The sequence below is a fragment of the Myodes glareolus genome, chromosome 9 (assembly GCF_982192425.1).
Source record: "Myodes glareolus chromosome 9, mMyoGla1.1, whole genome shotgun sequence".
In the NCBI taxonomy this organism is placed as follows: domain Eukaryota; kingdom Metazoa; phylum Chordata; class Mammalia; order Rodentia; family Cricetidae; genus Myodes; species Myodes glareolus.
Genome location: NC_142034.1, coordinates 58,169,579 through 58,191,352, shown reverse-complemented (window position 1 = coordinate 58,191,352; position 21,774 = coordinate 58,169,579). Strand labels below are relative to the sequence as shown.

General features: G+C 45.7%; 1 protein-coding gene across 1 annotated transcript in view; it reads right to left on the bottom strand.

Annotated features, from left to right (window-relative positions):
• Dnah9 (dynein axonemal heavy chain 9) overlaps positions 1-21,774 on the bottom strand; it is a 362,388-nt gene that overhangs the window by 216,610 nt on the left and 124,004 nt on the right. The window contains exons 28-30 of the mRNA XM_087910517.1: positions 16,281-16,385; positions 6,840-6,997; positions 2,896-3,034 (exon numbers count right to left, since the gene is read on the bottom strand). Coding sequence (XP_087766643.1) covers positions 2,896-3,034; positions 6,840-6,997; positions 16,281-16,385 — 402 coding nt within the window. The remainder of the gene's footprint in view (positions 1-2,895; positions 3,035-6,839; positions 6,998-16,280; positions 16,386-21,774) is intronic.

The following is a 21,774-nucleotide window of genomic DNA, read 5'->3' as shown; positions in this document are numbered from 1 at the left end:
ACAAAATTGGAACATGGGGGTAGAGGAGAAAGGAGGGTGGAAAGGAAGAGGAGAGGAGAAGGGGAGGGGCAAGGAGAACTTGAGGGAATGGGATAGTTGAGGGAATGGGAGGAAGACAGAGAAGAGAGTAAGGAAAGAGATATCTTGATTGAGGGAGCCATTATGGGGTTAGCAAGAAATCTGGCTCTAGAGAAATTCCCAGGAATCCACAAGGATGACCCCAGCTAAGACCCTAAGTAATAGAGGAGAGGGGGTCCGAACTTGCCTTTTCTTATAGTCAGACTGATGAATATCTTAAATATCACCATAGAAAACCTTCATCCTACAACTGATGGAAACAGAGATAGAGACCTGCATCGGAGCACTGGACTGAGCTCCCAAAGTCCAGTTGAAGAGTGGGAGAAATGAGAATATGAGCAAAGAGATCAAGATCATGATGGGTACACCCACTGAAAGAGTCTATCTGAGCTAAGGGGAGCTCATCAACCCAGCTGGACTGGGAAGGAACAAGCATAGGACCAAAATGGTCCTTCTGAATGTGGTTACAGTTGCATGGCTGGGGCAGATTGAGTGACCACTGGCAGTGGCACCAGGATTTATCCCTACTGCATGTACAGACATTTTGGGAACCCATTCTCTTTGGATGGATACTTTGCTCAGTCTAGATATAGTAGGGAGGGCCTTGGACCTTCCCCAAAGCAATGTGCCTTACCCTCTGAGGAGTGCATAGGGGTGGGGTGGAAGGGTATGTGGAGGGAATGGGAGGAGAGGAGGGAGTGGGAACTTGGAATGGTATGTACAATAAAAAAACATAGTCTGTTTTTTTAAAAAAAAATAAGAAAATTTTTAAAAAGAACATTGGAAGGAATAGAAATCAGTTAGGCACAGACAAGGGAGCACAGCTGTCAAGGTCTGAGAAATAGGTGTCCACAGGCTTGCGATGAGAGGAAAACTTATCTCAAGGAACTCAGAGAAGACTTAGGTAGGTAGACCCCAGCATGAGAACCATGGGCCCGAGCTGTTGAGGAAGGCAGAGCGCAGAGCTCTACGGTCTTGAGCAGAGGGATCAGAAGTTTGTCCTGAAGTTCAGAACAGTGATACGCATTTGAAAATAATTACTTTAGTTGGTATCTCAAGAATGGGTTGAGGAAGCCAAGTCACCAGCAGCAGAATTATTCCAGAGGCAGGTATATGATTTAAACCGAGAGACATGGGTACTTGTAACTAGAGGAGCAGCCCTGAGGACAGAAGAGCACGAGCATTCTAGCTAGTGCTAGTTCATGTTCTGCCGCTGTGATGAGCACCATGATCAACTCGGGGAGAAAAGGTTTATTTTAGCTTACAGACTACAATTCATCATTGAGAGAAGCCAAGAGGGGAACACAAGCAAGGATCTTGAAGCAGTAATCCCTGAGAGCCACTTACTGGTTTGTTTCCAGGCTCATATTGTACTCTCTTTCTGCCATAGCTCAGGTCTACCAGCCTAGGGATGGTGCTGCCCACGGTGATCTAGGCCCTCCTATATCAATTATCAATCAAGAAAATGCCCCACAGACATGCCCACCAGTCAGTCTGATGGAGGCAGTTCCTCAATTGAGATGCTCCCTTCTCAGAAGTGTCAAGTTGAAAACCAAGATGACAAGGGGACTCCAAAAAGTAGAATTAACATCACTATGTTGCTGTGGAATAATCCTTTCATACACTGTGAAGACGTGTTGCTTTCATTGTTAACAGAAAGTTGATTGGCTAATGGCGAGGCAGAGAGAATGCTGGGGAGAAGGGCAGAATCAGAGGAGAGATATCATGAGATGCAGAGTGAGCAGGATGGGAAGCAGATACATGAGGTAAACGAGTCACGGGGAACACATAGACGAATACAAATGGGTTAAGTTATAAGAGCTAGGTTAAAAACAAGTCTAAACTACCAGTTGAGCATTTATAATTAATAAGAAGTCTCCATGTGGTTATTTCGCGAGTAGCTAGCAGGACAGAAATGTCTGCCTACACGTTGTTAATGATTAGGTCCAGGAGGGAGAAAGAAGTGTCAGGAATGAATCCTGTCACCCCTGTCCCTAATAGAAGGGAGTATATGACGGCTTCACGTGCTGTGTCAGAAGAGCAGGGAAGGAAGGTTCTGGTGAGAGTTGGCGGGGAAGAGCAGGTCTGAATGTGCTGACTGGAGGTGCTCTTTAGATGCAGGAAGAATGGTGGGAACACCACTGATAATGTATGTTTAGATACAAGAGAGAGATGCAGGATGGAGTTCTGAGCAGTCGCAGGCCTGGAAGTTGGTGGCCGTAGAGAACTGAGAGATGACAAATGAGAAGTATAGAGAGAGCAGGCTTCCTCTCTCTTGTAAATGTGTCTCAGGCCTGATAGAGACCATGGCAGTGAAGGCGACCAAGGCAAGATGACTCCTAAGGGAGTGTGAGCCTCACTGTTAGAGTCCTGGGAAGCTTTGCTGGTTGGTTGTCCTTGACACCACAAAATTGTCCATACTGACCTCTTTAAGGTGCCGTTTTCTGGGTCTGCTTTCAGCAGAAGCATTTTAAAGTCACACTACCAAGGGAAAGCATGAGGCTATCATGCTAAACCATTTCCAGCACCCGTCCCATCTCACGTCCCCTCAGGAAGAGACCATGCCCTCCAGGGATTGCCACTGCCGTGTTTCTCATGGGACAGCTGTCTGGGGAAGGTTTTTAACTACCTAAAAATAACTCGGAGCTCAAAGACCTTGAGAGAGTGTTGTTGAACACTGAACACAAAATTTACTGAAGAACTCCAAGCTTTTATAAATGTGTATCAGCCCAGACCCTGTAAGAATACTCGAGTCTGTTGGTTTAGAGGTGGGCCACAGCATGGCGCTTGGCCATCGGCCTCCACAGATAATCCTACCTGTTTGGAGAGAAGTTCTTTACACAGCTGGTAAAGGGTGATGAACTTCCTGGCCAAAGACCGAGCTTCAATGAATCCTTCTGCTACCAGCATAATCTCACAGATGAGCTCGAAGTCCGGAACTACCATTGCACAAGGCCTGGATGCAGGGAGACAGAGGTGGAGAAACTGAGTTGAAGGGGAGACTGCAGGACCAGGGACGCTGGCCGCAATCAGGCAAAGAGCTGTCTTCAAGGGCAAAAGCTCATAGAAGGGCCGTTGCAATTTAAATCGGGGATGGTTAACTAAGGATGAAGGGATGGATCCTCCTCCCCAAAGTGGTGGATAATATCAACAGGAGGGGGCCGAGTTGAAGCTACAGCTCAGGTCTCATCATATCTTGGGGTCAACGTACCTCAGGCAAGGCAAGGGTTAACACAGCAAATTGTCTAAAATAGGCTAGGAGCTAAGCTTGGAGAATGGAGTCTCTCCCTGGGTGTTGGAATCAGAGCACTCCCTTGCTCTGCTCCATCTCTGCAAGTTGTGGATGTCTTCCAGATATTCATAACTTATTTTGTGCTTATTTATATAAAAAATTATTTGTTTGCAATGCTAAGAACCAGGTAGTTATCAATTAGCACCATCTTGACACAGAATAGTATACACAAAAACACAGAGGATCTGAGATTTTCATCTCTATATAAGAATTTACTGTGGTTTTCCTCTCTCTGGCACTAGTGATACATACACAATAATACATATATATATATATATATATATATATATATATTTAAAATTATATATACATATGTATATATAATTTTACATTTATATAATTTAAAATGACTTGTTAAGGCTATTAATTTATTTGGTATATTATAGGAACTTACCACTGTTAAATTAAGTATGTGCGTGTGTGTGTGCACACACACATATGTGCACGTGCCTGGTTATGAACATGTATGTGGAGGCCAGAAGACAAGTTTGAATATTGTTCATCAGAAGTCACCTACCTTGTTGAGACAATGCCTCTCATTGGCTTCAGCTCAGTGATTTAGGTAGGCTAGCTGTCCAGCAAGCCCCAGAAAGATACCTGTGTCTTCTCCTACAAAAAGGACAGGAGCCTGACACCACACCCAGATTTGGAAAACGAACTGAACACACATCCTTCTGTTTGCATAGCAAGCACTTCACTGGCTGAGTTATCTCCCCAGCCTGTTACCTCTCTTTAATGGCATTTTCCTTGTATTGATAATATTTAGTTTTCAAAATAATTCAAGTACACACTGTCCTTTGAAATGTTTTATACCGCATTCGGAACCAAAGGAGCCACCAAATATTTAGATTCTCGAAATTATTTGGCAGTCTGAACATGGGGATATCAACAGAATTTAATGCGACTCTGAAAAATTATGCTGCAGGAGGAAGATTAGTAAGTGGCATGGGAAAATATTAATTAATGAAAGCAGTATATTAAGCAATATGGCCAGTTCCCAGCTTTGAAAAGTAAATGCTAACACAGTATGGGAAGAAGGATGCCAAGTGGTTCTGGAATTGCCTCTAGGTAACAGGACTAGACTGGGATGAGCCCAGTCTCTTGGTTCAAATCCCAGCCCTGCTGTTTATTAACTAGGGACTCCATCTGTCTTCTCAGAGTACATGGAGGAAACTAATAGTATCTAACATCATAGGGCCTTTGTGATAATTAAGTATAAATAGATGTTCATCTTAATGTTTTTAAAAAGATCTTTCTTAGGACTAGAGAGCTGGGTCTGGTGCTTTAGATCATTTGTTGTTCTGACGAAGGAACTGGGTTTGGTTCTGAGCTCCCACATGGCCACTAACCAGACCTGTAACCCTAGTCCCAGAGGATACAGTGTACTTTTCTGGCCTCCATGAGCAGTGGGCTTGCATGTGGCACATATTCATACTTGAAGGCAAACTCATGTGCCCCAGATAAAAACAGAAATATCATCCTCATTCTTTCTCAACTCTCTTCTATGAATATAATCTAATTGCCAGAGCCTGAATGTTTGTATAACCCTAAAATTTTTATAGAAACCCCCAGTGTGATGGGATCGGGGGGTGGAGGTCATGAGAAGAAGGCCTCCGGAGCAGGCTGAAGTCCGAAAGTAAGATAGCTGGCTCCCTGCCACAGTAGGACACTGTGGGGTGGCCATCCTTGCACCTTGGAAGTGAGTCATCCCAGAACTTGACCATCTGGCTCTCTGACCTTGGATTTGGCTTCAAGCACCCTGAGAAGTGTCTATCGTTTAAGTCAGCTAGTCTACAGCAGTTTGTTATTTCGGATGGCCTAGACTAAGATTAAATTTAGGAAGAAGACATGAGGAATATTTCCTAGACGGGTGATGACCTGCCTGTATCCCTGTCTGTCATACATACCTTACCTAAGACTCTGGGTAAGCATCCAGCCTAAGGTGCAGGGTTCTGCTAACGTATCAGTGGTTTTGATGCAAGTAGGCACTCTCTGAGTGAGGACACACCAGCCCCCGTGTGACACAGACAGCTGCTACAACAGGAGTGGTTTTAAAGGAAGAGGCCGGGCCAGATATGTGTGGGGCAGAAGCCACAGTCCCAACAATCAAGAGGCTGAGACAAACAGGATCACATGTTCCGCCCAGGCCAGCCTGGGCTACACAGAGGGACCTTGTTTTAGAGCAAGGAAGCAAGCGAACAAACAAAAACTCCAAATCCAGGCTAGACCTAGACGGGCAGGAAGTTGCCTGGCAGCCTGATTGGTCATCACAATGTTGACCCCCGCCTCCCCTGGAGAGCGCACTGCACCCTGGCTGCCAAATGAGACAAACAGGATTGCCACACTTTCCACTGTCACACTTGCCACTCTCTATCCTAGGAAAGAGCTAATAAGCGGAAGATCCAAAAGCAGGAGACGCTTTTTCTATTTTCTCCTTGTTGGGCCAACTTCTCTTGTCTGAAAAAAAATGCAAACTCTAGCTTTTGCTAGGAAAGACGTTTGTGTTTTCTTAATATATATATTTAAATATATAAACATTGCCATATGCAAGGGTGACAAGGGTGAAATAAAAGAGGTGTTTCTACGTGTCTTTACCAGGATGTAATCTGACACTGAGCTTTTTAGAAAGTAATTTGGCAATGTGTATCAAAAGCCTTAAAAATGTTCCTGCTCGTTAACTCCGTAATTCCGCTCTGGGAAGCCAGCCAAACAAAATAATCATGCATACAGAAAAAAAGATTTATATACAAAAAAAGTACATTACAGAATTATGTTTGAATTTATTTTAAATGCTAGAAACACTCTTAATATTCAGACACGAGAGGCTAGTTAATTACACCATGGACCACGGACTTGATAGAAAACTATGTAGCCATGGAATGAGATTTATAAAAAAAATCCAATAGAAAAAATAGGCTAGGGGATTAAAAAATAAATAATGAATTTGTGCACAAGTCACAAATGTACATTGAAAGTACACAAAATAAAATTAAGGTGTGCATATATAATTGAATGAACCACAATCAGGCAAAGATGCTTTTACTGATGCTATCATTAGAGTAACAGCAGAACTTTCAAAATCTACTATTTTATTTAAAACTTGTAATACATTTTGTGAAATCTATCACACACATATTTTGATCATGTACTCCCCCCCACCCCAGCACAACAGGACTGACACACATATGAACTCATAGAGACAGTGACACACCTGCACAGGTTCAAGTCAGACTGGGTCCCAGCATGGAGAGAGTGCAGTAGACACAAAGGCCCACACAAAACCAAGAGGCTCTTTACCAGATGACAAAGGGAAAGCCAGTTTTCCCCAGTGGAGTGTCAATGGGTAATAAAAAAAACCCTATTTTTTAAATGTTGCAAATTTCCTCTCTATATAAACTACATTTTCAGAAGAAAAATATGAGAAGCTCCTCTCTGTGGAGTCCGTGTGTGGAGACATACTGCCACTCACCTGAAGAGGGCCTTGAGGTTCTCTGGCAGTTCCGTGCGGCCAGCATAGCCAGGGTTCATGGTGATGAAGATGCCCACAGAAGGATCCAGGCTAATCTCCTCCCCAAGGAAGCTGAATCTCTGCTTCCTGTCTCTGATGGCATCTTGGATGCTTTTCACCTGGTGGGGGATCAGAGAAAAACGACTCCCAGCATTCCAGTGGGACTCCCAGCATTCCAGTGGGACTCCCAGCATTCCAGTGGGACTCCCAGCATTCCAGTGGAGGGGTGGACAGTAGCTAATGCTGGAAATCCAGACATGACACAGGCAAATTGTCCTGTGGCCCCCTGCATGGAAGGACAGACACGGAGCCTGCATCCTGGAGTCTTTGCTGGTGGGCACTAAAGATGGGTTTAAGAGGAATCTGGCTGTCCACATCCATGCTCGGCACACCGTGGCTACTCAGATGGGAGTGGGCAGGCCACGGGTGATTTTTTCATTTGGAATCTGGGTTCCTTGTAGTGGTACTTAAAGTAAGTGTGTGTGTATGTGTGTGTGTGTGTGTGTGTGTGAGAGAGAGAGAGAGAGAGGAGAGAGAGAGAGAGGTGCTGGGGATCAAGCTCAGGGCCTTACACATGCCAATGGATGCCCCCGGACCTTATTGCTATCCCTGAGTATTTCTGATGCATAGAAAGTCATTCATCCCTCATCAAGAAAGCTGGAGGGAGCACGTCAACCCATCCACCCACTTCCCTATGCTAAAACAGAAGCATAGAGAGTGAAGTGGTTTCCCCAGTCGCAGCGCCCCTCTCTGAGGCAGCAGGATTTGAATCCATGCCCAGGGATTCTTGAGTATGTGCTCTTGGCCCCTGCACCATGAGAATACCAGCACCTGATCCCCCCCAGCTTGTTTTAAGGATAATGAAATCCACATAGAAAGAAACAGCAGCAAGCGTGGCACTTTTGAATGTGAACATTGTTCCCGCAGCTGTGTTTATTGTCTCAGCCGGAGCCACCCCCGTTCTCTCCCCAGATTGCATGTCCAGAGTGACATTATGAGCAGGTGGAGTTTGAATGACGCTTCCTTCACAGATTAGAGGGTTCCGACTGTGAGAAGGGGCGGCACGCGCCAGAATGGCACAGGTAAACTGAGGCTGGAAAGGGGGCATTTCCGAGGAGATGCCACATCCTAAGTGCCTCTGGTGAAGTCGGAGGACTGTATTAGCTGAAGCATTAAAGTTCTGATTAAGCCCAAATCTTCAGGAGAGCTGAGCAGCTTTGGAGAGGAAGGCGGACACATTGATACCAGCCTCACAGGGTTTACAAGAGGTTAGGACCGGGCAGCTCGTTATAAACAGGTCAGCATGGGACCTGTTGGTATTCACAGCTCTGAGGCCACAGGGGAACTGACTGGGGATGGAAACTTGTATCCCCAAAGTTCATTTCTGTCCTATAAAACCCCCAAGGCCCTCCTCCAACCCCAACCTCCCAGCCCCATACTTCAGCACACAGACTTGGCTTTTCATTGTTCTGATTAACCAGCTTCGGTAGAGGTCAATCTCTTCTTTCTATTGTTCCCACACCGCCTCCATCAATCCTGATCTAACTAGTGTGGCCTGGCCAGAGCTCTGTTCTGAGCTAACAAGATCTTACAGTAGTGAGAAAGGGAACAGATATGGAACTCAGCCGTGTATTTTTTCACACTTTGCTTCAAGATAAATGCAAAAATGATCAGTCACAGTGTAGAAGAAGGCAAAAGACACACAGCAGCAGGCTGGCTTTGCTCAGCGAGACCCCACAAGGCCTCCGGCAATGTCTAGGCCCATGAGGTTCTTGGAAGCAGAACCTGAAGCTGGCTGGGATGAGGGCAGCGTTTTAAATGAGTCTCAAGCATGTCTGTCAAGTATGGCTGCTAGAAAAGCCAAGGGTAGCCCAGTTCTGCCAAGTGCTGTGGAGGTGTTAGGGTGTGTGTGTGTGTGTGTGTGTGTGTGTGTGTGTGTGTATGTGTGTATGTGTGTGTGTAGTTGGAGAGAAAGCAAAGGGGACAATATTGCCAGGATGTGTGACAGTTCTGCAATTAGGATTCAGCTCTTCTGCAGTGAAGTTCTAATGACTGAATGTATTTGAGCTCACAGCAATTAGCGGGAACCTGAGACTTCTCTCCGTGCAGAATACCAATGCCATCCAGGCAGAGCCAGCCTCCAGCGCCCTGCATGCTGGCCACCCAGGCAGAACTCTGCTGATTCACGCCAGACTCACAGTCCAGCCCTGGTAGCCTTGCTAGCCTCACTATCTGCAAGTTAGGTGGCATGTGAAAGCGTTTTGCTTCCTTCCTCCCCAGTCCTCAAATCTGTAAAATACACAGAGCACTTCCTCAGCTAGGGCCAGGGAGACAAGTTTAATTAGTGCTTACAATATGTTGTGCTACCTTTGGGCAAAGGCCAAAGCTGGAGCCTAGGACCCTCCTGCTGTTCCTTCTGACTCAGCACTCCCTACCCAAACACTGGAGCCCAGAAAGCCCACACTCAGCAGGAATTTATGACGTACTTTGGATTGGAGGCATCTGTGCTTTTGTGTCAAATTCTGTAGGGGGGCTCTTGAGAGAAATAACCAAGCAGGCTGGGGGAAGTGGGCGAGGCTGGAGCCTCTGCGCTGTCAGGTGTTTCTCTTAGCCTGACACCACTGGCTATGACTCCCTTACTGCTGCTGTAGCATCTGAGATTCTTGGGACGTGGATTACCAACCACAGGGATGTGATAGTAATCAGGATCCAAGGGGCCTGGATAAAGACCAGAGGGTGGAGGATGCCAAAGAAGATAAAGGTGCACAGGAAAGGTGAGGATGAAACGCAGGCTTTGCTTGGAGGCCACCGAGGCAATTGTACACACACAATCTCTAAAGTTGCCTCCCTTCTGGAGATTTTAAAGGCATCAGGAATGATGATGATGATGATGATAAAACATATCTAACATTTTTTAAAGCACGTGACCAGTACCAAGAACTATTCTGAACATTCTACAGGAAGCTTCCTGTTCAGTTCACTGGAGACTGAGATAAGTGGTCTTAGGCCCTAAGTTCATAGAGGTGGAAGTGAGGTAGAAGGTGACTAAGAAACCATTCTGTTTAAAAGTTAGCCCCAGGGGAAACTGAGGGAGGGATGACTAGACAATGTACTGCTTTTGAAACTTGTATATGAATCTAAAATTGGCTCAAAATATAAAGTTAACAGAAAAAAAAAAGTGTGGGTGAAAATGAACATTGACCAGGTGGGCCAGGTCGAGTCTTAAAACCAAGCAGGCTGGCAACAAAGCATGCATGCTCAGTTGCTTCACCCAGAAGGAACATGGCGCTGGTCGAGCATGACGTCATCAGGCTCAGGTTGACCACAGTTAACGGATAATATGTCCCTACATATTCTGAGGAGAACCAACCTGGCAGTTCGGTTATTATATGACGACCACAATGAGTGACTAGGATGCTATGGCATCACTTAGGTGATAGTCTCTGCGAGGTTGGTTTGTATTTATGGATACATCATTTGTTCTACTCTGAAAATAATGATTATTATACACTAGAAACATTTCCTACAAAACAAGAAAAGAAGGTCCTGTTACCCATTAAAGAAACAGGGATGTAAAGCTGCAGAGATGCGGTGGTTCTCAGCTGGCGATCGCTTTCACCCATTCCCCGTGGGTGTATCTGACACCCAGAGACATTCTCGCAGCAAGGAGAGAAGGAGGCTGCAGGCATCTAGCAGGCCGATATTCGGCATGGCACAGGTTAAATCTTTGCAACAGACTGATCCTGGAAGCTGGCCCTCTCAGATGGTTCCTTCCTGTGTCCCCCACTCAGGCCTGGAATTTCTCATAGTGAATGACGTATGCAAATTGTCCTGTCTTTTTGCAGGTGATACAGTTTAAGGAGTTCACAGCATAACCCAATGTGTAAAAATGTTCAGGGTTTGTAGCCCCTTCTCCTGTCATTCTCTTATGACACCTTTGCTCAGATACCACGTATCGCTAAAAACCTGTGTGGTTTCCACAATAACGGTAGGCTGGAGCCTGCGGCCTTCAGGAAGTACAACCCGATCACCACTTTGAACATTGTGTAACAGCTCTGTGTTCTTTTAGAGGCAGCTACTCTACACAGGGTACAACTTGGGACATTCTCTTGGCTCTGAGACTGGAACATTTGTTCCTTGCCTGGAGTCCTTGGAACCATGCTGTAAGTCCCTAGCTAATACAGCTTCTGACTTTTATTTATTTGTTTATTTGGGACAGGGTCTCACTATGGAGTTCAGGCTGACCTTGAACTCATAGTCTTAGCTGGGATTTTAGGGGTTTGCTGTTGTACCTGACTTAGATCTGCTGCACAGCAGCTTCATGCCGCAGGCCAGCCCTTGCCTGTGTCTGTACCACAAGTAGTGGGGACACCAAAGAATATGGGGGAGGTCAGGGTTATAGGTCCAAGATGATGAGTTGTTACCTTGGTGGGATGTTTCCCGAGGCTCAGATAATCCAAGGTCTAGAGAGCTGACTGAGCCAGCAATGAGGAGATTCTGAGGAGAATTAAATAGTATAAATGCTTTTTAAAAATAGCGAGTAATTTCTCTCGCAATTGTCACAGTGAGGATTTTCCCAAATGGGTACGCAATTCTGCTTGACCAACCTGACAGAGACATGAAAACACCCAGCAATGGAAACACTGGGGCGTAATGACTTCTACAGAAGTTCCTGGGATGGGAAGCACAGAAGGGTGAGGAGAGGGAGGGAGGGGAGGGCGACAGAGAACTGTCGGCAGCTGGTGCAGCTTCCAAACCAATATGCCAGCCAGGATTACTGTGTGAATAATTAAGCACAATTTTCTCCTTGGATGCTTATATGATTTTAAATGTTCCCAGCTCCAGTTCTGCCTGAACTGTTGTCAGGCCACTTCCTCCTGGCTGTCTTTGATTGGTGTGTCCCTAGACCGGAATGTGTGTGACAGCATCAGGGAGCTCCAAGTTGAACTTACTTTACTCAATCCTAGGAGCAAAGGAAGCCCTGTACTAACCTCTCCAAACAAGGTTATTCCATTTCCTGACTCCTGAGAAGTGGACAATAGCTGGCGGGCACCCTCTCACCGGTTAGTGGATGGTTAGGATTGGTAAGATACCCCGCGGATGGCTCAGCTGAGGATAAGTGAAGGTGTAGGAGGTACAGACCTGTGAAAGGAAGGTGTGGACTTTTACCCCTGCCCCACGGGTCATAGCCATCAGTTTCCAACTGTTTCCTGTGGTATTAAAATGACAAGGGTAGCAGTCATTCTTACTGCCACCACCACCTCCATCACTACCGTCTTCGTAATCACATGTCCTCCTCATCACCATTATCATTCCCACCCTCACCATCATCACTACCATTGGAATTATTACGCCCTCATGATCACCACCACCACCATCACCACCGTTACCTTCAACACCATCCCCACCGCCGCTACAATAACAATCATCCTCACCTCCACCCTCCTTCTCGTCACCATCACCACCGCCATAAACTCTACCATCCTCATCATCATTCCCACCACCACTGCCATCTGCCTCATTGCTAGCGCTACCACTAAAACATTACCACCTTCATCATCATCACCACCACCATCATTATCATCACCAGGGCCATGTTCATTCTCATCAGGTACGCCGCTGCAGCCGCCGCTGCTGCCACCGCCGCCATCATCATTGATCCTCATCACCACTTTCATTAGCATTAGCATCACCACTAATACGACCTCCAAAATCAATACCAAGTTCATCATTGCCTTCATTACTATCACTACAAACACCACCACCATCACCGTCATGGCCACTACCATTGCATTATCGCCAGTTACCACCATCATCACCATCCTTACCTTGACTACTACCCGTATCATCACCCCCAACACTTGAGCACCTATCATCTGTAGATCTTTGATTTAAATGTTTTAGATATTAACTCATTGAAAACATTGTTATCATGAAAGAACTGTGCTCTCTGTGGAGCATGCTGGGAAAAATGCCTTGAGACACCCACGGGGATAGCTTGGGGCAAGCAGCTGGCGCTAACCATCAGCCTGAGACACCCATCAATGGAACTGTGCATAATGAGTGGTTCTGGACTTCAGTGGCATCGGGAACAGCAGTACCGGGCTGATGAGAATGAGAGACATCCTCTAAACGCAGGAAGCAGCCAGAGAAGAAGGCACAGAAGCCACGAGCATAGAGATGAGAGGGAGACATACAGGTAAGCGGAACTAACAGGACAGCAGGGAAGGGGATTGGAAGACAGAGGCTTACAGCGTGAGAAGCAGAAAGAGCAGCTCCGAGTACGTGGTGCAGTGGAAGGAAACGGAGTCATTTCCAGTGGGATGCAGGGAAAAGACAACTTCTCCACAGGTTTTCAGAGCCACCCATGGGCTGGAGCCAGGGCGCTGAGAAGGGTTTGTTTGCTCTACACCAGCTACTCAGGAAGGAAGGAAGGGATCCCCACAGTGCACAGAGAGATTCTACGGCACTGTTCCTGGCTCCAGGCTGTGATGTGACTACCCAAGTATGGAAAGAGCCAGAAGACATGCACGCTTTCTGCTGGGGTGGGGACATGGCTTCGGTTTGTCTCCAGGGGTTCATATATTGTACTAAATCCTCATTATGAGACACTGAGAGGGTGGGAACTTGATTCAGCTATGGTGTCTAGGTTCTTTTGGGAGGTGGCTATGTTTAGACAAGGTCATTGGGTAGGGCTCATGATTGAATCCTGTGGTTTGACAGCAAGAAGTCATTGCCAGATGTGTGTCTTTGAAAGTTGAAGAGTGTGAGCCAAAAAGAAAAAAAAGAAAAGAAAAGAAAGGAAAAGAAAAACCATTTTCTTTATATGCAGTATGACTTCAGGTATTTTATTATAATCATAGAAAAAGACTAACATAATTTCCTGCAAAATATGAATATTCAGTTTCAGTTTAGGTAACGCCAGACTCCCATCTCTACAAGGAAGTGGTGTGTTGGTAGATGTTTAACCATTGACTTTGCAGAGAAACAAGGTCTTCATGTGTTAGTGCCATGAACTGCAGGTTTTGGGAGGAACAGTTGTGGGGTTTAACCTGGGATCTTATGCCTGCGAGGCAAACATTCTACCATTGGTCCACAACCCCAGCTCCAGGTTCTTGATGAAAACACTTCCTCCCTTGGCCCCGTCCAGGCATGCCAATTCAAGATCGCAGAAATTTGCATCATCAACTCACCAAGCCAAGGCAGATGACGATGTCATTGCAAGAGAATATTTAGATTGCCGCTTGGGCCTCACTTCCCCCACCGTCACTAACCCCTGCTGCAAAGAGCAAATCTCAGGGAGGGGAAACTGCACGTTGCTCTGGAAAATCTTGGCTAAGGAGCAGTTGGGACAAGGGTCAGTGTTTGTGGAGCAGCCTTGGCCAGGTAAGAGAGCCCAAAGGACTGATTGATCACTATGAAGCAGACAAGAGACGGACCCTGAGGGCCTCTTAATAGCCCCTGGCTCCCAGTGACAGCTGAAGCCCGGGGTGGGATGCTATGAATAGCAGCCGTATAGGGTCTAGCATGTTCCAACCCTGCAGTTGCTTCAGCGCTCTGCTCGGAGCTCCACATTTAGCCTCCAGTGACGGGGACAGCATGCTGGATGAGAGGGGTGACATCTGGAGGTTATGTAGACAGAGGCTGGCTCCTGGCAGGGCACATAATCTAGAGAAGGGGACAATGCTGCCTTGGCCAGTTTCTCCCACATGGGTGACCCGCTTGGTGTTCCATCCCACCCCTGTGCTGCCAGCCCTCCCTCCACGCCATGCTCTTGCCAAAGAAAAGGAAGAAACTCGGCCCAGTCGAGTGTTTTCCATTTGCCTTTTTGAGGCTGAAAGAACTCCACAGATTTGCAGGGATGACTCCCGCCCCTCCCTCTCCCTCTCCTCTCCTCCACCCTTTTCCCCCCCTTCCCCTCTGTTTCTTTCTCTTCCATTCTCTCCCTTTCCTTTCGCTCTCTCCCTTCCTCTCCCCTTCCTTTCTTTTCTCTTCTCTTTATCTCCTCCTTTCCCTTAAATAATTCTATCTGCATAATGCTTTGGAAATATGAAAGCGAGGAGCCTGTCACTGTGTTTGACTGCATGGTGTGTGTGCACAAACCCGGAGCAGTAGGCACAGCGCTGACCACTCACCTCATTGCATACAGTGCTCTATAGAGGCTTTGCCTTGGGGAAGTAGGGTGGAAGAGGATCGCTGCAACCAGTTAGCCTTTGGTGGGAAATGAGGATGCTCAGCCTACAGGGAGGGGCAGAGGAAAAGGGCCTGGCGAAGGAGATGCAAGGGTACAGGAGCCTATGCAGCTCGATGAGGACCCCAGGAAAGTCCTCCGCCTTGATCTCAGGCAAGGATTGTTCCTTTACCCAGCTCTTTAAAACCGCTGCCAAACACAGGCTAACTCTCCGTTCGAATCCTCAGGATTCCCTGTTACCTGCACCAGAAGGCATTTCTATCTATTTTTATTTGGTTTGAGCTTGCTTCTCTGACAATTTATATGTGTATATTGATGACGTGGATGGAAAAGCATTGTTTAAATCTTACCCTTGTCACTTTGTGACACTGTGCCTCAGGCAAGTTCCTTTCCTTCCCTGCTATGTTTTCTCCATATAAAGTAGAAGTTACACCATAAGAACCACCAGAGGATGCGGGGTGGTAAGTGACGAGTGTCTGGTACAACAGACTTAGCAAAGAAATCCACCCTCTGCTTTTCTTCTTTCTACTCTCCTCTCTTTTTGTCCATGGGTCCCTGACCCCAATTTAAACCCTTTCCAGCCAGCATTTAGGGACTGATTTTAAGATAACTTCTTTCCAAGTTTTATTCTACAGAATGGATATTATGATCACTTCTAAAATGCTAAAAGTGTTCACCTCTGTCTCAGAAATTCGAGATATCTTTGAAAGCAGGAATCGTGTCTTTTTCAATACATCTTTGCAGTCAGGAATCATGTCCTTTTCAGCCGTGCGCCTCCGCTCACTCAAGCCCTGGGAAAGCACAGCCTTATACAACAGCGAGTGGATTAGGCAGAGAGATGTGAAACAACTTGCTTCCAGACTTCTAAGCAACTGCAAGAGCTGAAACTGGAGCCCTGGTTTACAGCCCAAGTGTGTGATGTTCTAAGTAGCTGGGCTCCACCTTCTTGGCTGATCCTTTGCCAAAGGATCTCTGTGAAGCACGTAGATAATTCATGTCCCTGTTTTACACACGGGGAAAGGGATTCCACTAGACAGAAGAGGACATGCTTTGGTGGGTAATAGAGGACCATTTATTATAAGGATGGAGAAAGGGGGATGGAATGGCAAGAAGAGGGGGAATTGATGCTGAAGAATGAAAACAGCAGGCTGTAGATTTCCACAGGACCAGCCATACAAACTGCAAGGCTCCCACACCCTTCTCACCCATACCTGTACGGCGACCACCGACAAGACCTCCACGGAGATTCGGTTAAACTCATCAAAACAGCCCCAGGCACCAGTCTGAGCCAGGCCTTTGTAGATGTTACCACAGGACTGCAAGCAAAACATACAGAGATTAAATGATGACACTGTCTCAGAGTCAGGTCCAGAGTCATTTTCCAGCTCCTTTATTAGAGACACATCCGGTCCCCTGAAACTCGCATCGTAATTTCAAGAACAAATAAGTTTTCGAAGGTGATGGGTGACAGCCCAAGTCACGGAATCTAACAAACTTTCCAAGATGATGCTGTGAAAAAAAATCCCTTTAAGATGCCATCAGGGTTTGGTCCTGAGCATTCCGTAGCATTTAAAGTCCCAGAAAATGAATAAAAGATAGCTTTTCTTAGAGCACATAGACAAATAGGCTTCTGTTCAGGCTCCGGCATGTTCTAATGGGAAGCCAATGCCCGTGTCTTCTATCCATGTCAAGCCACTCAGGTTTCCCAGATGATGGGGAGCTGGAAATGTCAGAAAACTGACAACAGTCACAGAAACAAACTGTGGGTCAATCTTCCAAGAGAGAGCCAGAAAGGAATTCCAAAGGCAAGAACGTATTTCTGTCCTGAAATGCAAAGGAACTCTGGCGTGAGAGGGGAGCTCGTACATCAGTGGTAAGGAGCAGGTTCTGGAGGCCACAGGCTAGGTGGTGCCTCCAAAGGGTTGGTGATGCGTTTATGGGAGTCCTGACATTATCCAGAGGTCGTTCTATTTTTATGTTTATTTATTTATCACTGTTGTTTGTTTTTATATTCCAACCCCAGTTTCGCCTCCCTCTTCACCTCCCAATCCTTCCTACCTCCTGTCTCCCCTCCCACCCCCGCATGCCCTTCCTCTCTTCCTCTTCCATTTCTCTTCAGTGAAGGGCAGGACTCCCATGGATATCAACCAGCCATGGTACATCAAGTTGCAGTAAGACTAGGTACCTCCTCTCCTATTCAGGCTGGACAAGGCAACCTGGTAGGAGGAAAAGGTCCCTAAAGCAGGCGCGAGAGTCAGAGACAGCTCCTGCTCCCACTGTTAGGAGTCTCACACTCTTGTGGAACCAAGTTACACAACTGTAATATATATGCAGAGGGCCCTGGTTGTTAGTTCAGTCTTTGTGAGCCCCTGTGAGTCCAGGTTAGCTGATTCTGTGGCTTTTCTTGTGGTGTCCTTGACCCAGGGGTCATTTTCTAGAAAGTGATCAGCTGTGTGCATAAGACCCTGTGTTAGATACAAGTCCTTCCAAGAGCTTTTCGGAAGATGTTGGCAATAATGTATACAAATAAAAGAGAATTACTGGTATTTGCTCCAGGGAATACTGCAGATCACACTGCCACAGAGAGCAGAGTATGGGTCAGGGTATTCCAGTGTAGTCAGTGAAGACGGGATGGCAGAACAATCACACATTGCAAGCTGTATTTTATGGAACACCAGGTGTTCCTTGAGAAAGGGACTTTGTTATCAATAAAGCTGTGGAAACACTACATTCCATAACCTACCTTAGCCAAGTTATAAATATATATTATTGGGCCGTGAGGGTAGGTCAGTCGTAGAGCATGCATTAGTCTAAAGGATGAAAGTGTCTCTGTGTGTGTCTCTTTCTGTCTCTGTCTGTCTGTTTCTCCTTTCTCTCTCCCTCCCTCCCTTCTTCTATTTTTCTGCACATACACATGCACATACATGCACATACATATGCATATAAACACTTTAAATGTCTGCAACAAGATTAATTGGTTACTTGGCTGAGATTCCCTTTTCCTCATGTAACCTCTGATTTTCTCAGAATATACTCCAACAAAATGGGCACAGTGTGAAAATAAAAGGAGGCAGGTAGACGCCTGAGTGCCTAGCTCCCAGAACAAGGTGCTTCCAAATACACCCTGCAGCGCTTGTTCGTGACTATGTGATAAGGGGAGGGGGAGGCTTCCCAGGAGCGTGAAAGATTATGGAAGAAAAATGAGCAAAATAACGATGTGCCCAGAGACAAGCAAAAGTATCATTTGGGATGGAAAATTGATTACTAAAGAAAGTCTTAGTAACAGAAAGCCTTGAATTATTACAAGGAGCCTTTAGGGGTTTGCATGAGAGACAATGATTAAGGCAACATTTTGTCAGCCTCAGTCAGACATCTACCTAGGCAAGGTTGGATGTAGGGCAGAGCTTAAAGAGGGAGGGAAATACATCCCACGTCGTATTAAATCCCAGAATGCTCAAACTCATGTGGAAAATATGAACAAAGGAGAATCAAAAAGATCAGCAGTTGCCAGGAGCAGAGGCAATGTGAGGGTGGAGAAACTACTGCGTGTAGTACTGTGTCATTGGGAGATGACATTATACACTTTCCTAAACCTGTAGAACTTTATAGCCAATGTTCTTCCATGCAGTGAATCCCAATATAGTCTTGAATTTTAGTTTGGAATAGCATATTGGCATGGTCTATGCTACACTGGCCTATTGTCTTAGCTAGTGTTACTATTGCTGTGATGTAACTAACACCATGACCAACAGCAAATCGGGGAGTAAGGGTGGTGCTGGAGAATTGTCTGTATTCTGTCAATCATGTACTTTAATAAAATGCTGATTGGCCAGGCAGGAAGTATAGGCAGGTCAACCAGACAGGAAGTAGAGGCGAGGCAATGAGAATAGGATAAGGCTAGGGAGGAGGAAGATCCCTCCGCTCTTCCTGCCCAGACCACCGAAGAGGCAACATGTGAGCTGTCACACTGAGAAAGGTACTGAGCCGTGTGGCTAACATAGATGAGAATAATGGGTTAATATAAGCTATAAGAGTTAACAAGAAACCTGAGCTAATGGGCCAATCAGTTTATAATCTTATGGAGTCCTGTGTGTGATTTTCTTTGGGGTTTGCCGACTTGTTGGGGTGTCAGACGGGACAGAAACCCCAACAAGCCAACCCTTCATGTTACATATGGCGCCCACATGGATAACTGCATCCACAGAAAGCCTGAGAAAGCTTGGAAAAGAATAGAGTAAAGCATGTTTTCTTGGTAGCAGCAATTTCTTGGGTCTGTTCTGCTTGCTAGAGTCAAGCAAGCACTCTCATCTAAGAGAGGCTTCCTGACTCAGCTTTAGCTGCAAAACTTTGTAGCTCATTAAGAGGTCCTGCCACGAAACACTTAAACGGTGTTGGTGAAAAGCTGAATGCATGCTTTTCGGGTTTTCAGCTGTAGCAGGAAAAAAGCTGCGCTGTTTTAAAATGCTGGCTTTCTGGGCCGTCCTGCCAGGGCAAACTCTGACTCTTTCAGACAGGCAGTCCGACTGAGTGTGGTCTGTGAGCAGAATGCTGCAGCTTGCTTGCTGTCAGGGACCTTGAAACGAAATAGAGTTGTGGCAATAAACATGGCTACAGCTGGAGGTACCTTCGTTACTGGCTGGAAAGCTAAGGAATGGGCTGGATCCAGCCATCAAAGCCACGGCTTTAATCCTCTCCTTAAAGACTCATGTAGTCAGAAAAAGAGAGAGAGATACAGTGAAGAGAGGCTTAAAGACGAAGAAAACCTCTAAATGGTTTACAGTGTGTTAAAAATATATGCAGGATGAAGTTAAAGTTCTTAAAGTTAAAAAAAAGGAGAGTAGTTGGGTGTGGTGGTACACACCTTTAATCCCAATGCCTGGGGGGCAGAGACAGACAGATCTCTCTGAGTTCAGGGTGTGGTAGCACATGCCTTTAATCCCAATACCTGGGGAGACAGAGACAGAGGAATTTCTGTGAGTTCAAGGACAGCCTGGTCTACATAGTTATTCCAGGACAAAGATATACAGAGAACCTGTCTATAAAAGTAAAAGTAAAAATGTAAGAAATAGAGGTTAAAGTAAAGCCACATAAAGATGGAAAATACACAGAGAATCTTGATACTGTATGCTATTATGCTCTCTTTGAATTGTTTGCATGCTGAGGAAGGAGCAACAGCTGCTAAAAGACTTTTGTTTATATATGCTGCTGAACTAACCCAAGATAGGTATTTTGAAAATACCTTGGTTTCAAAACTGAAGTCAGAAGGTATGTTACTTTGGAGAAGAGATTTTGCTTTTGTTTCCACAGAAAATGAGAGGCTGTGGATTCATTCTGAGTTAAGAAAAATTCAGTTTGATCAAGGAAGACCACCTGAGAAATCTCCGGTAGGAACAGATGGCCCAGATGACAGAATTCTACATCCAGAACTGATTCAAGACTGCTGCCTGAGATGATCGAGACTCACAGGATACTCCAGTCAGGATTTGATTATAACTCTAAATTTTCTTTAGGTCCCCTAAGATCATCAGTGCCCCCAACCAGCAGGAAGTAGCCTGAAATACTATGCCCACATTCCCAACAAATGGACTATGGGTATTTTCCTTTGTTAAAAAAAAAAGAGGGAAATGGTGCTGGAGAATTGTCTGTATTCTGTCAATCATGTACTTTAATAAAACACTGATTGGCCAGGCAGGCAGTATAGGCGGGTCAACCAGACAGGAAGTAGAGGTGGGGCAATGAGAATAGGATAAGTCTAGGGAGGAGGAAGATCCCTCCGCCATTCCTGCCCAGATCACCGAAGAGGCAACATGTGAGCTGTCACACTGAGAAAGGTACTGAGCCGTGTGGCTAACATAGATAATGATAATGGATTAATATAAGTTACAAGGACTAATAAGAAGCCTGAGCTAATGGGCCAATCAGCTTTATAACTTATAGAGATCTCTGTGTGGTTGATTTTCTCTGGGTCTTGCCGGCTGTGGGGTACCAGGCAGGAAAAGATACCCCAACAAGCCGGCCCTCATGTTACAGAAGGGGCTTATTTGGCTTATAATTTCTCATTACTGTTTATCATTGGAGGAAGTCAGGACAGGAACTCAAGCACATTAGGAAACCGGAGGCAGGAGTGAATGCAGTGGCCATGAAGGAGTATTGCTTATGGGCTTGCTCTCATGGCTTGCACAGCCTGCTTTCCCAGGGGTGGCCCCACCCACAATGGGCTAGGCCCTCCCACATAAATCACTAATTAAGAAAATGCCCCATGGGTTTGCCTATAGCCTGATCTTATGGAGGTATTTTTCAGTTGAATCTTCCTCCTCTCTGATGACTCCATTTGTGTCAAGTTGACATGAAACTACCTAGTGCACCTATAATTAATGATGAGGGAACTAAGTATGAAGAAGGGAGAGTACATGGGGGTGCTATGTACCAATTATTCCCCAAATTTGAAAATGCTCTACAAAGTAAACTATTAATAAGACTTTAATTAATATTATTATTAATATTAATAAGAAAGACAGGTCTTTCTGCTCATCTATTCATACAACAAATATTAGTTGAGCAGGAAGTATCTGCTAGAGAATGTTCTGGGACATGGGAAATCAATAGTACACAGGATAGAAAAGAAAGACATTTCTGGGCTGACATTCTTGTGAAGAAAGAAGACAATGAACATGACATACATGTCAAATGGGGAGAGAGTTGCAC